The 10,142-nt window shown below is 62.9% G+C and overlaps 1 protein-coding gene across 1 annotated transcript in view; it reads left to right on the top strand.

Moving 5' to 3' along the window:
* Window positions 1-675: 675 nt before the first annotated feature.
* EHBP1L1 (EH domain binding protein 1 like 1) overlaps window positions 676-10,142 on the top strand; it is a 15,298-nt gene continuing 5,831 nt past the window's right edge. Inside the window, exons 1-12 of the mRNA XM_007462203.1 lie at window positions 676-779; window positions 3,222-3,279; window positions 3,499-3,594; window positions 3,954-4,007; window positions 4,087-4,265; window positions 4,344-4,486; window positions 5,027-5,095; window positions 5,184-5,346; window positions 5,517-7,821; window positions 8,280-8,437; window positions 8,531-8,579; window positions 9,014-9,673. Coding sequence (XP_007462265.1) covers window positions 676-779; window positions 3,222-3,279; window positions 3,499-3,594; window positions 3,954-4,007; window positions 4,087-4,265; window positions 4,344-4,486; window positions 5,027-5,095; window positions 5,184-5,346; window positions 5,517-7,821; window positions 8,280-8,437; window positions 8,531-8,579; window positions 9,014-9,673 — 4,038 coding nt within the window. The remainder of the gene's footprint in view (window positions 780-3,221; window positions 3,280-3,498; window positions 3,595-3,953; window positions 4,008-4,086; window positions 4,266-4,343; window positions 4,487-5,026; window positions 5,096-5,183; window positions 5,347-5,516; window positions 7,822-8,279; window positions 8,438-8,530; window positions 8,580-9,013; window positions 9,674-10,142) is intronic.

The raw sequence follows: 10,142 nt of genomic DNA, 5'->3' as shown, positions 1-10,142 counted from the left end.
GCAGGAATCTGCCTCTCCCCAGTGTTGAGGTCAGTTGGCTCTGGCTCAGCGCACTGTGATCCTTCACGTTTCTTCTTTCTGGGTCTCTCTTTCCCCAGCCTGTGAAATGGGGCCACCAGTACGTACCTCTCAGGGCTGCGGTCAGGAAGGGAGGCGGCCGGGGCAGCGCTCGCGAGGGCGGCACCAATTGCTGGTGGCTCCCTGCCCCGGCCCGCGCGCCCCCCACCCGGCCCGCGCCTCCACACCGCCTCGGCGCGCAACAAACCGGCTCTGCGGTCCAGGCGCCCCCCTCGCCCCTAGCTCTCCCTCCCGCGCGAGGCCCCGGAAGCCGGGCCGCCCCGCCCCCGCGCTCTCGCCCCGGCCCCCGCCCCCCGCCGGAGCCCCGCCCGCCTTCCGACGGGGGTGCAGCTCCAGGAAACGGCGCGCTCGCAGCTCAGCGCTCCAGCGACACGACGCGCCCCGGACGACCCCGCCGACGCAGCCAGACCACCCAGCGGGCCCCAGCGGCGGCGGCGGCAAGAGCGGCTCCGGGTCCCGCGCCTCGGACCCCTCCCCACGGACGGGGCGGGCGGTGCCGATAGGAGCCCGGAGGCCATGGGGACCTGGGCCAGGCTAGCGATCGCGGGCCAGCGGGAGCCCCGGGTCTGAGGAACGGGCGGCGGAGGCGGCAGGGCCATGACCTCGGTGTGGAAGCGCTTGCAGCGCGTGGGCAAGCGGGCCGCCAAGTTCCAGTTTGTGGCCTGTTACCACGAGCTGGTGGTGGAGTGCACCAAGAAATGGTGAGTGGGAGGGAGGCCTGGGAGACTCGCCAGACTGGCTGGGACCCCATCCGGCCTTGGGGGCCTGAGAATCCTGCCCCCAGTCCAGTGACCAAAGAGGCCGCCTATCCCAGCTTAGGCCCTGGTGATCCAGGCACAGAGAAGTGCCATTGCAGCTTGTGGCATCCCCAGAGTTGAGGGTGTGGGCAGCCTTTGGGGAGTGGAGGTCAGGACTTGCAGACCTGAGAATCTGTCTGGGCCCACACTTGCCTCAACTGCACTCAGGGCTGGGGGAAGGGAGGCCTCCTGGTTTTGGCCAGAGGAATGGTTCAAGGTGGCATCAGAAAAGGGAGCAAGTTTTGCCGGTCTTCGGGTGGAGGGGCTGGGACAGCAAACACCATGGCCCTAGTCCAGCTCAGAACAAGGATGTTGCCCCTTTCTCCGCTGCCCATTTGTTGAACCAGAGGAACCACCCGCCCCTTCAGCCGGAGTGGGCACTGGGAGGCTGGATCCGTCTCTACAATATCCTTAAAAGGGGAAACTGAGCGCTGGGAGGGATGAGGAGGGAGGCGGGGAGCAGCTTAAAAGGGCCTGAGGACTTAGGAGGTTGTGGGTCGTGGAGGAGGAGAGCCTGGGGAAGGCAAGGTGGTGGGGTGCGGGGAGATACGTAAAGGGGTGCAGGACCCCCCAGCCCAGACTGCCGAAGGACCCGGGGCATCTCGTTCACATTCCCCCACCCGCAGCTGCCTGGGCCCCTGCGTCACACCCTAAATATACGTGCTTGCTAGTGTCAGCTTCCCCTGGCTGGATTAGGGCGCAGCTGTGGGGGCCTCAGCCGCCAGGCGGGGCTAAATTTAGGCTCCCAAGTGAAAGCACAGGAAGGGACCAGGGGGTCCAAAGGGAGGGGAGTGAGCAGGAGGCCTGGGGTCCTTTGGGCAGCTGTCATATCCCTGATGTTGACTGGGCCAGCCAGAGGGTGGTTCACACCACTCAGCAAGGCCCAGAAAGGACGGGCTGGCTGGGGTAACACAGCACAGGGCTGGGACTTGAACTCTGGCCTGTGGCTTCTGCCTTCTGCCCCAGCATCCTGGGTGAAGACAGGGGGACGCTGGGCACAGTCCGGAGAGCTGGCTGAGGGTGTGGGCAGTGTCAACGTGTCTGAGTCACAGGCAGCGGGCAGGGCCTCCTGAGCTTTTTCGCCTGGAGCCCCGGCTAGGAAGCTGCCTCTGCCCAGGTCACAGCTCCCCAGGAGGGCGTGCCCAGCCTGAGTCAGGCTGCCTAGCCAGGCCCCGCCCTCCCTAGGCTCTCACTGTCTTCTTCCCCTTTCTGGGAAGTCCCCATGGCTGCCCTTAGCCATCGCCTGCAGTTTGGGGTCCAGGAGAGGCACTTGGCTCCAGGCTGGAGGGCTCTAGGCTCAGCTGTGTGCCCTTGCCTGGCCCCTAACCTCTCTGGGTCTCGGCATCCTCTGGGGCTGACAGGAGAGCCAGTTATCCTGGCTCGGCCTCCAGAGGGGCAATGAGCTGGGTGAACCTGAGCGTCCTGGCAAGGGACAGCGTACAGGCAAGGAGGGCTCTTACGTTGCCATCTGCCTGATGATCCTCTAACCATCCCCACCCTCCTGGGCAGCAGTTGACCTCTCCAACGCAAAGGGGCCCTCTCCCTTCCAGGCCCAGCCACGTGTCTGGGACTCGGCCCCACGCAGCTGACACTCTTCTCTCGCTTTGTCTCTGTCTCCCCACATCTCTGCCTCTCCTCTGAGTCTGCCCTGGCATATGCTGTTTCGGCTTAGATGCCACCTTCTAGAAGTCTTCCCTGGTGCCCCTTGTGGGAATCGGGGGCCCTGCAAAGCAAAAGGCTGGGCATGGAAGGTCCTGGGAGGGTATCGAATGACAAGCTGACCCTATGCCTCTCTGCCTACTTCCCAACCTCTGCCCTCCCCTCCCGACCTTACACACACCCCCACCCCATCCTGGGACCCTGGCTCTTGCCATCCTCTCTGCCTGGAGCCTTCCTTCTCCAGACCCTCCTGACATGACCCATTCCCTGCCCCAGAAGGGTCTTGCCTCTCCTTTGCTTGGCTCTGCCCCCAAACTGGGCTGGGGTAATAGTATGCACTCTACAAATATTTGTGAGTGAATGGACTTCTTTTACTCTGAGTCTGTCTCCCTGTGTCTCTGAGTCTGTGTTTCTTGCAGGGTACTTGTTGTGTTTCTGTCTGTCTCTGTGTGTGCCTGTCTCTCTGTATGACTTTCTTCATACTTCCTGCTGCCCCACAGGCCTTTGCCCTCTGGCCCAGGCCTCACGCTGCCTCAGCAGCCCCACCCTGCTCCCTGTGGCCCCAGATAAGGGGCTGTCTGGGCCCTGTCCTGGGGGAGGGGGATGTGGGCAGAAGGGAGGCTGGAGGAGATAGAAAGGCCAGGTGGGCCTGACTGAGTAGCCCCCTCTCCCCGCTCCGCCTCCCAGGCAACCGGATAAGCTGGTGGTAGTGTGGACCCGGCGGAACCGACGCATCTGCTCCAAGGTGAGGGAGGATGTCAGCTGGGGGTCCAGGTTGGGGGTGGGGCCAATTGGGGGTGGGGTGGGGTAAGTGGGTCAGGGCTGAGGGGTGAGTGGAGTCAGGTTCAGGTTCAGATCAGAATCCATAGAAGGGAGAGAAAGATGGGGTCCAGGTTGGAGATAAGGGCAAGGGGTGAGGGGGAGAGTTAGTATTGGGGGGTAGAACTCAGACTGCTCATTGTAGGCCCACAGCTGGCAGCCGGGCATCCAGAACCCATACCGGGGCACCGTGTTGTGGATGGTACCTGAGAATGTGGACATCTCTGTGACCCTATACAGGGTAAGTCTCTAGCCCTCCTGCACAGATGGGAATGAGCCGTTGATTGCAATCCTGGGCAGCCATAGGAGGCCCCTGGTGCATTATCCATCCAAATAGAAAAGAACAGAGGGGTGAGACCAAGAATCATGGCAGGGGGCCTATTCAGTGTGAGTGGCCCAGGAGGTCTCCTTGGAGGAGGTAGCATTTAGCCGCCACATGAAGAGAGCTGGGATCAGGAGAAGCCGGGGAGCATACCTGCCAGGAGGGCTCAACATGTGTGAAGGCCCCATACAATCACCTCCTGAGCCAGCACAGGCTCTTCTCCCTGCCCTGTCCCCACCGCAGCAGCCTCTGTACTCAACGGTGCCCCCTTTTCCCAGGACCCACATGTGGACCAGTATGAGGCCAAAGAGTGGACGTTTGTTATTGAGAATGTGAGTCGCTGGGGCGGGCTGGAGCCTGGGGTCTCGGGGACTCTGGGGCAGCACTGATGCTCCTTCTTCCTGCCCCCAGGAGTCCAAGGGGCAGCGGAAGGTGCTGGCCACAGCCGAGGTGGACCTGGCCCGCCATGCAGGGCCTGTGCCTGCCCAAGCCTCACTGCGGCTGCGGCTGAAGCCCAAGTCGGTGAAGGTGGTGCAGGCCGAGCTGAGCCTCACTCTCTCTGGGGTGCTGCTGCGGGAGGGCCGCGCCACGTGAGTGTCCAACTGCCCTCCTGGGCCCTAGTCTATAACCTCTGACCGTAGCCCTCACCCCTGATCTCTGACCCCCAGGGATGATGACATGCAGAGTCTTGCGAGCCTCATGAGCATGAAGCCTAGTGACGTGGGCAACTTGGAAGACTTTGCTGAGAGTGATGAGGAGGAGGCTAATGGTCCAGGGGGCCCGGAGGCGAGGGCTCGTGTCCTCCAGCCAGGTGAGCTCACAGCTGTGGACTGAGATCACCAAGACCTAGGGAGGGTGGAGGATAACCCGGGCCAAAATCCACGTGCTCTTTTGGGGCAGGGCCAGCTTGTGCACGCCCAGTGGTCGGAGCGCACTATTGCCAGGTGGTCCCAACCTGCCCAGCAGCCCTGATTGTCCTGCAGAATGGGTTTCCAGTACCTCCCTGTGCCTCTGGCCCTCTCCTCGCCCCTGAGTACCTGCCTGCCCACGTACCTGCCCCGAGACAGCTGGGCCAAAAGCGCAGAGAGGGGCTGCAGTCCAGGCTTGCCACCCCTCACTACCCAGCCTCGTCCCTCCGTTTTGCTTGTTAAGGCTTTTTTTTTCCATCTGTCCTTGTTGGTCCTGTCTCTCTTTTCCTCTGCACCTGTGGGCCTGTCTCTTCTCGTAGGCCGGGGCGGTTCCCTGAGGCTGGGGCGTTTCCCAGGTAGGCCCAGCATTCTAGTTGTGGGGAGGGGGTCAGACCTGCAGGGCCCTTCCCTGGGCTGACCTGCCCCCAACACCCCACCCCCAGATACTTCTCGGGAGCTGAAGACACTCTGTGAGGAGGAGGAAGAGGGCCGATTTCGGCCCCGGCAGGCAGGTGAGGCCCAGGCTGGGGTTGGGACGGTGGAGACTGGGCCTCCAGTCACAGGGCCCAGGCCTCAGCATCCCCCTTCCTTCCCCCCCAGCTGCCAGCCCTTCTAGTGCCGAGGATACCAGCCCAGCCCCTGTGAGTTCCCCTGCGCCCCCAGCCAGGGCCTGCCGGGGCCAGGGGTCAGAACCAGCTCCTGTAGCAGGGGGCCAGGTGGGGCCCAAGGCCCCAAGGCCCCCCGGAACCCCACCAGAGACAAGGTGAGCTTTGGAGTCAGCCCCAGCCCCCCCTCCCATCTCCTCTTAAGAAGTTGCACACCCCTTGCCAACCTGCCTTTCCAGGGTCCCAGCAATCTGAGAGGTTGGGGGGGGGCGCTGAGAGCTGGGGGCCAGACAAGCCCCTGCAACGCACCCTCCTGCTCTCTCCTCAGGTCCTCAAGACAGCCAGGCCAGGACGCGGCCCCCAGCCCGGCCCCTCGGCTCCGGAAAGGCTCTGATGCCCCCTGGCCCCCAGTCCCCCAAGGGGGAGATGAGGCCCCCAACGCCTCAGGGGCTCCCCCAGCAGGCGTGAATTCTGCTGTGGATACCCAGGCCTGGGCAAGCCCTCAGAAAGGGACAGAGGCCCAGGGAACCGGGCTGGGCCCAGGCATTGAGGACAGAGATTCCAGCAACTCTTTGGAAGGGCAGAAACCCAAGGTTGAGGAGGGGGGCATTGGGGACAGGCCAGAGGCCAGTGGGGTGGACACTGAGCATGGGTCAGGAGTCAGAGAGGTGAACAGTAAGAGGTCAGAGGTCAGAGCTGGGGAGGCTGAAGAGAGTTTAGAAGTTGGTCAGGTGGATGCTGAGCAGAGGTCAAAGGTGAGACATGTGGACACTAAGGGACCAGAGGCTACAGGGGTGACATCTGAGGCAAGATTCAAGGGAACTCCTGAGGCTCCTCCAAGGGGCTCTCAGGGGAGGACAGGGGTCAGGACCAGGGAAGAGGCTCCCACCATCCTGAGCCCACCCCCAGCAGAGCCGGCAAGGCAATCCAGGCATCTTGGTGACCTCAAGGGGGCCAGGGCTGCTGCGGGCCAGGAGAGAGAGGGTGCAGAGGTGAGGGGTGGAGCCCCTGGTGTTGCGGGGACAGGCCTGGAGCAGGGCCCCTCTGCTGGAGCAGCAAGCGCCAGGCCCCAGGTGAGCCAGTACCAGGGGGCCCCACGAGCAGCTGACCAGGGGGTGATGTCCAGGGATATGAGGGTCTGGGGAGTAGAAACTGGGGATTTGAGGGACCTGGGAACAGAAACTGGGGTGACAGAATCAGAGTTATTGGGGACCCAGAGAACAGAAGTGGGTGGGTCAGGGCTCCCCGAGATAGAGGCTGAGACAGCAGAAGTGGAGATATTGGGGGCCCAGGAGACAGAGGCAGTGAGATCAGGGGTCCTGGAGTCAGAGGTTGCTGAGATGGCAGAATCTGAGGAACTAGGGACCCAGAAAACAGAAGTAAGGGTTTTAGGGGTCCCAGGGGCAGAGGCCGGGATGGCAGAGTGTGAGGTACTGGGGACCCAGGAAACAGAGGCTGTGGGTACAGGAGTTCTGGGGATGAAGACTAGGATATCAGAGATTGTAGGGATCCAGGAGATATCTGGGGGTTCACGGGTACTGAAGATAGAAGCTGAGACAGCAGAATCTGAAATATTGGGGGCCCAGGAGACAGAGATGGGGTGTTCAGGGGTCTCAGAGATAAAGTTTAAGATAACAGGGATGCAGGAGACAGAGTTATGGGGTTCCGAGGTCCCAGGGATCGAGACTGAGACGGCAGAAGCTGAGATACTGGAGACCCAGGAGATGGCAGCTGGGGGTTCATGGGTCCCAGGGATGGAGATTGAGACATTGGGGACCCAGGAGACAGAGATAGGGGGCTCAGGGGCTCCAGGGACAGAGACTGAGACGTTGGGGACCCAGGAGACAGAGGTAGGGGGTTCAGGGGCCCCAGGGACAGAGACTGAGATGTTGGGGACCCAGGAGACAGAGGTAGGGGGTTCAGGGGCCCCAGGGACAGAGACTGAGACATTGGGGACCCAGGAGACAGAGGTAGGGGGTTCAGGGGCCCCAGGGACAGAGACTGAGACATTGGGGACCCAGGAGACAGAGGAAGGGGGTTCAGGGGCCCCAGGGACAGAGACTGAGACATTGGGGACCCAGGAGACAGAGGTGGAAGATTCACAGTTCTCAGGGCCAGAGGCTAGAATGGCAAAGGCTCAGGGTCTGGGGCCTCAACAGACAGAAACTACAGTTTTAGAGGCTGAGAAGGCAAAGGCTCAGACTTCTGGGGCCCAGAGGGCAGAGACTGGACTCTGGGAGACCCTCAAATATGAGGCTTTAGGGGCCCCAGTCATAAAGCATGGAATTTTAGGGTCCCAGGGAGCAGAGGCAGAAACTATAGTTTTGAGGGGCCAGGAGGTGGAGGCTGGGATTTTGGGAGTTTCAGAGGCCATGTCTGGGGTTTGGGGGTCCGAGGAAGCAGAGACAGAGGTTTCAGGGGCTTCAGAGAACCAATCTGGTATTTTTGAGGCCCAGGAAGCAGAGGCTGGGGTCTCAGGAACCGAGAAGGGAAAAGAAGCTGAGGGAAACCTCCCAGAGGCCAGCCTGATTGAGGCGCAGGTGGCCAGTGGGGCAGGGGCTGGGGTGCCCAGGCCCTCGGGGGCCTCTTCCCCAGAGGAGCCTGAAGAGGACAGGAGGCTGCCGGGCAGCCAGGTAGGGATGGGGGCCGCCAAGGGCCCAGTCTGCTGCTTCCCACTAACCTGGGCTGAGCTAATGGCGGCTCTGCATGGACCCACCTGGCCGACTGGGGTGGGGTGGGACAGGGGCTTAGCCTCAAGGAGCCCCTCACCCCCTCCTCTCTGAGGGTGCCCTGGCTCCCCCGCCCTGTCTTCCCTGGGTTGCATGGAGCGGGATGCCCCTAAAGCTGATTTTCTGAGCTGACCTCGAGGTGTGGCTGCTCGTGGCCTCTGATATTGCCTGGGGACCACTGGCCTTTTAGGTGACCTTGGTAGATAACACTGGAGCTGGAAACCCTTTTGCCTGACCCTAAGGCCCTGGCCAGTGGTCCGTGGTGACTCCTGCAAACCCAGAGTTGGAGCTGTTTTGTGCCCAAGGGGCAGAGGGCACAAGTCCCACGTCCACATTCCCTAAGCCCATCCCTGTGTCCCCAGGCACCACCCACCCCGGTCAGCTTCAGTCAGTCCCTGCTGGAGTGGTGCCAGGAAGTCACCGCCGGCTACCGTGGCGTCCGCATCACCAACTTCACGACATCCTGGCGCAACGGCTTGGCCTTCTGTGCCATCCTGCACCGATTCCACCCGGACAAGATGTGAGCTGCCAGAGGGAGTGGAAATGAATGGGGGAGGCTGCCAGGAGGGGAGGGTGGTGTGAATCCAGCCTCTGATCAGCGCTCTCTCTGCAGCGACTTTGCCTCCCTGGACCCACTCAACATCAAACAGAACAACAAGCAGGTGAGACAGGGTGGGAGTGGTGCCTGGAGGGAAGGAGGATCCAGAGCCAGGCCTAAGCTAAGATTTAGGTTCCTTGTCCATCTGTGTGTAGGAGAGGAATCTGGGGGCTTCATGGCCCCAGCTGTGGCTTTTGGAAGTTCTGCCACGTAGTACCCTTTTGGTCTTTATATTTTTCGTTTTCCTGAGTTTAGCTTTGTTTTTTTTAAGCATATTTCCACCAGATGGTTTTTCCCAAAAGCACCCCGTTTGGTGTGCAGTTGCTGGGTAACACAGGGGCGGGCCATGTTGCTAGATTTCCCCCAATAGGAAGGTGAAGGCGTTGTTGGCAAACCCAGGCGTGCCAGTCGCAGGGACCTCCTCGTCGTTCCGGGGCGGGGCGGCAGGGTCGCTGGCTGACCCGCCGCCGATGACCCGAACGAACGCACCGTCCCTAGGCCTTTGATGGCTTCGCGGCCCTGGGCGTGTCGCGGCTTCTGGAGCCGGCGGACATGGTGCTGCTGTCGGTGCCCGACAAGCTCATCGTCATGACGTACCTGTGCCAGATCCGTGCCTTCTGCACGGGGCAGGAGCTGCAGCTGGTGCAGCTGGAGGGCGGCGGCGGCGCCGGCACGTACCGCGTGGCCAGCTCCCAGTCGAGCCCGCCCGACGAACTGGACACCGGCGGCCTGGCGCAGCGGCTGCGCGAGCACTGGGCCCAGGAGCCCCAGGAGCCCCAGGAGCCCCAGGAGGCCGCGGCCCGCGCAGACGGGACGGCCCCCGAGGCGGCCTCCAAGGACCGCGGGGCCGAGGCCGCCCAGGAGGCGCGCTCCGTGGCGCCCCCGGCAGACGGCCCTGGAGCTCGGGCATCCGTGCCCCCGACAGAGGGGCTGGTGAACGGCATGGAGGCGCCGGGCGCCGCGGGCGGCGTGAGGCTGCGGCGGCCGTCGGTCAACGCGGAGGCCGGGCCTGTGCCCCCGCCCCGCGCGCACGGCTCCTTCTCCCACGTGCGCGACGCTGATCTGCTGAAGAAGAGGCGCTCGCGGCTGCGGAACAGCAGCTCCTTCTCGGGGGACGACCCGGACTCGGGAGCCGCGGGAGCTGCCGGAGCGGCGGCGGTGAGTGCCCTCCAAGCGGCGCGGGGGTCGGGGGAGCAGGGCAGAGGAGGGGCGGGTCTTGAGGGACCCCAAGGGCAGGGCTGGCGCGGGGCGGGGGGCGGTGGCTCCAGGGCGGCCGGCCTCTGCAAGATGCGGGGAGGCGTCTGATTTGAGGCACCGGTGCTGCGTAAGTCCCTCTCGAGGACGAGATAGCTCTGCCAACTCCTCAGCGGGGGCGCCAGTGCCCAGCGCGGCGGCCCGGCGCCAATTTTTTTTTTTTTAATGAATTTATCTATTAACTTATTTTTGGTTGCGTTGGGTCTTTGTTGCTGCGCGTGGGAGCAGTGCGCGGGCTTCTCATTGCAGTGGCTTCTCTTGCTGTGGAGCACGGGCTTCAGTAGTTGTGGCTCGCGCGCTCTAGAGCGCAGGCTCAGTAGTTGTGGCGCACGGGCTTACTTGCTACGCGGCATGTGGGATCTTCCTGGACCTG

This window comes from Lipotes vexillifer, unplaced genomic scaffold, assembly GCF_000442215.2.
Source record: "Lipotes vexillifer unplaced genomic scaffold, Lipotes_vexillifer_v1.1 scaffold1129, whole genome shotgun sequence".
NCBI classification, from domain to species: Eukaryota; Metazoa; Chordata; class Mammalia; order Artiodactyla; family Lipotidae; genus Lipotes; species Lipotes vexillifer.
This window is presented reverse-complemented; position numbering and strand designations above follow the sequence as displayed.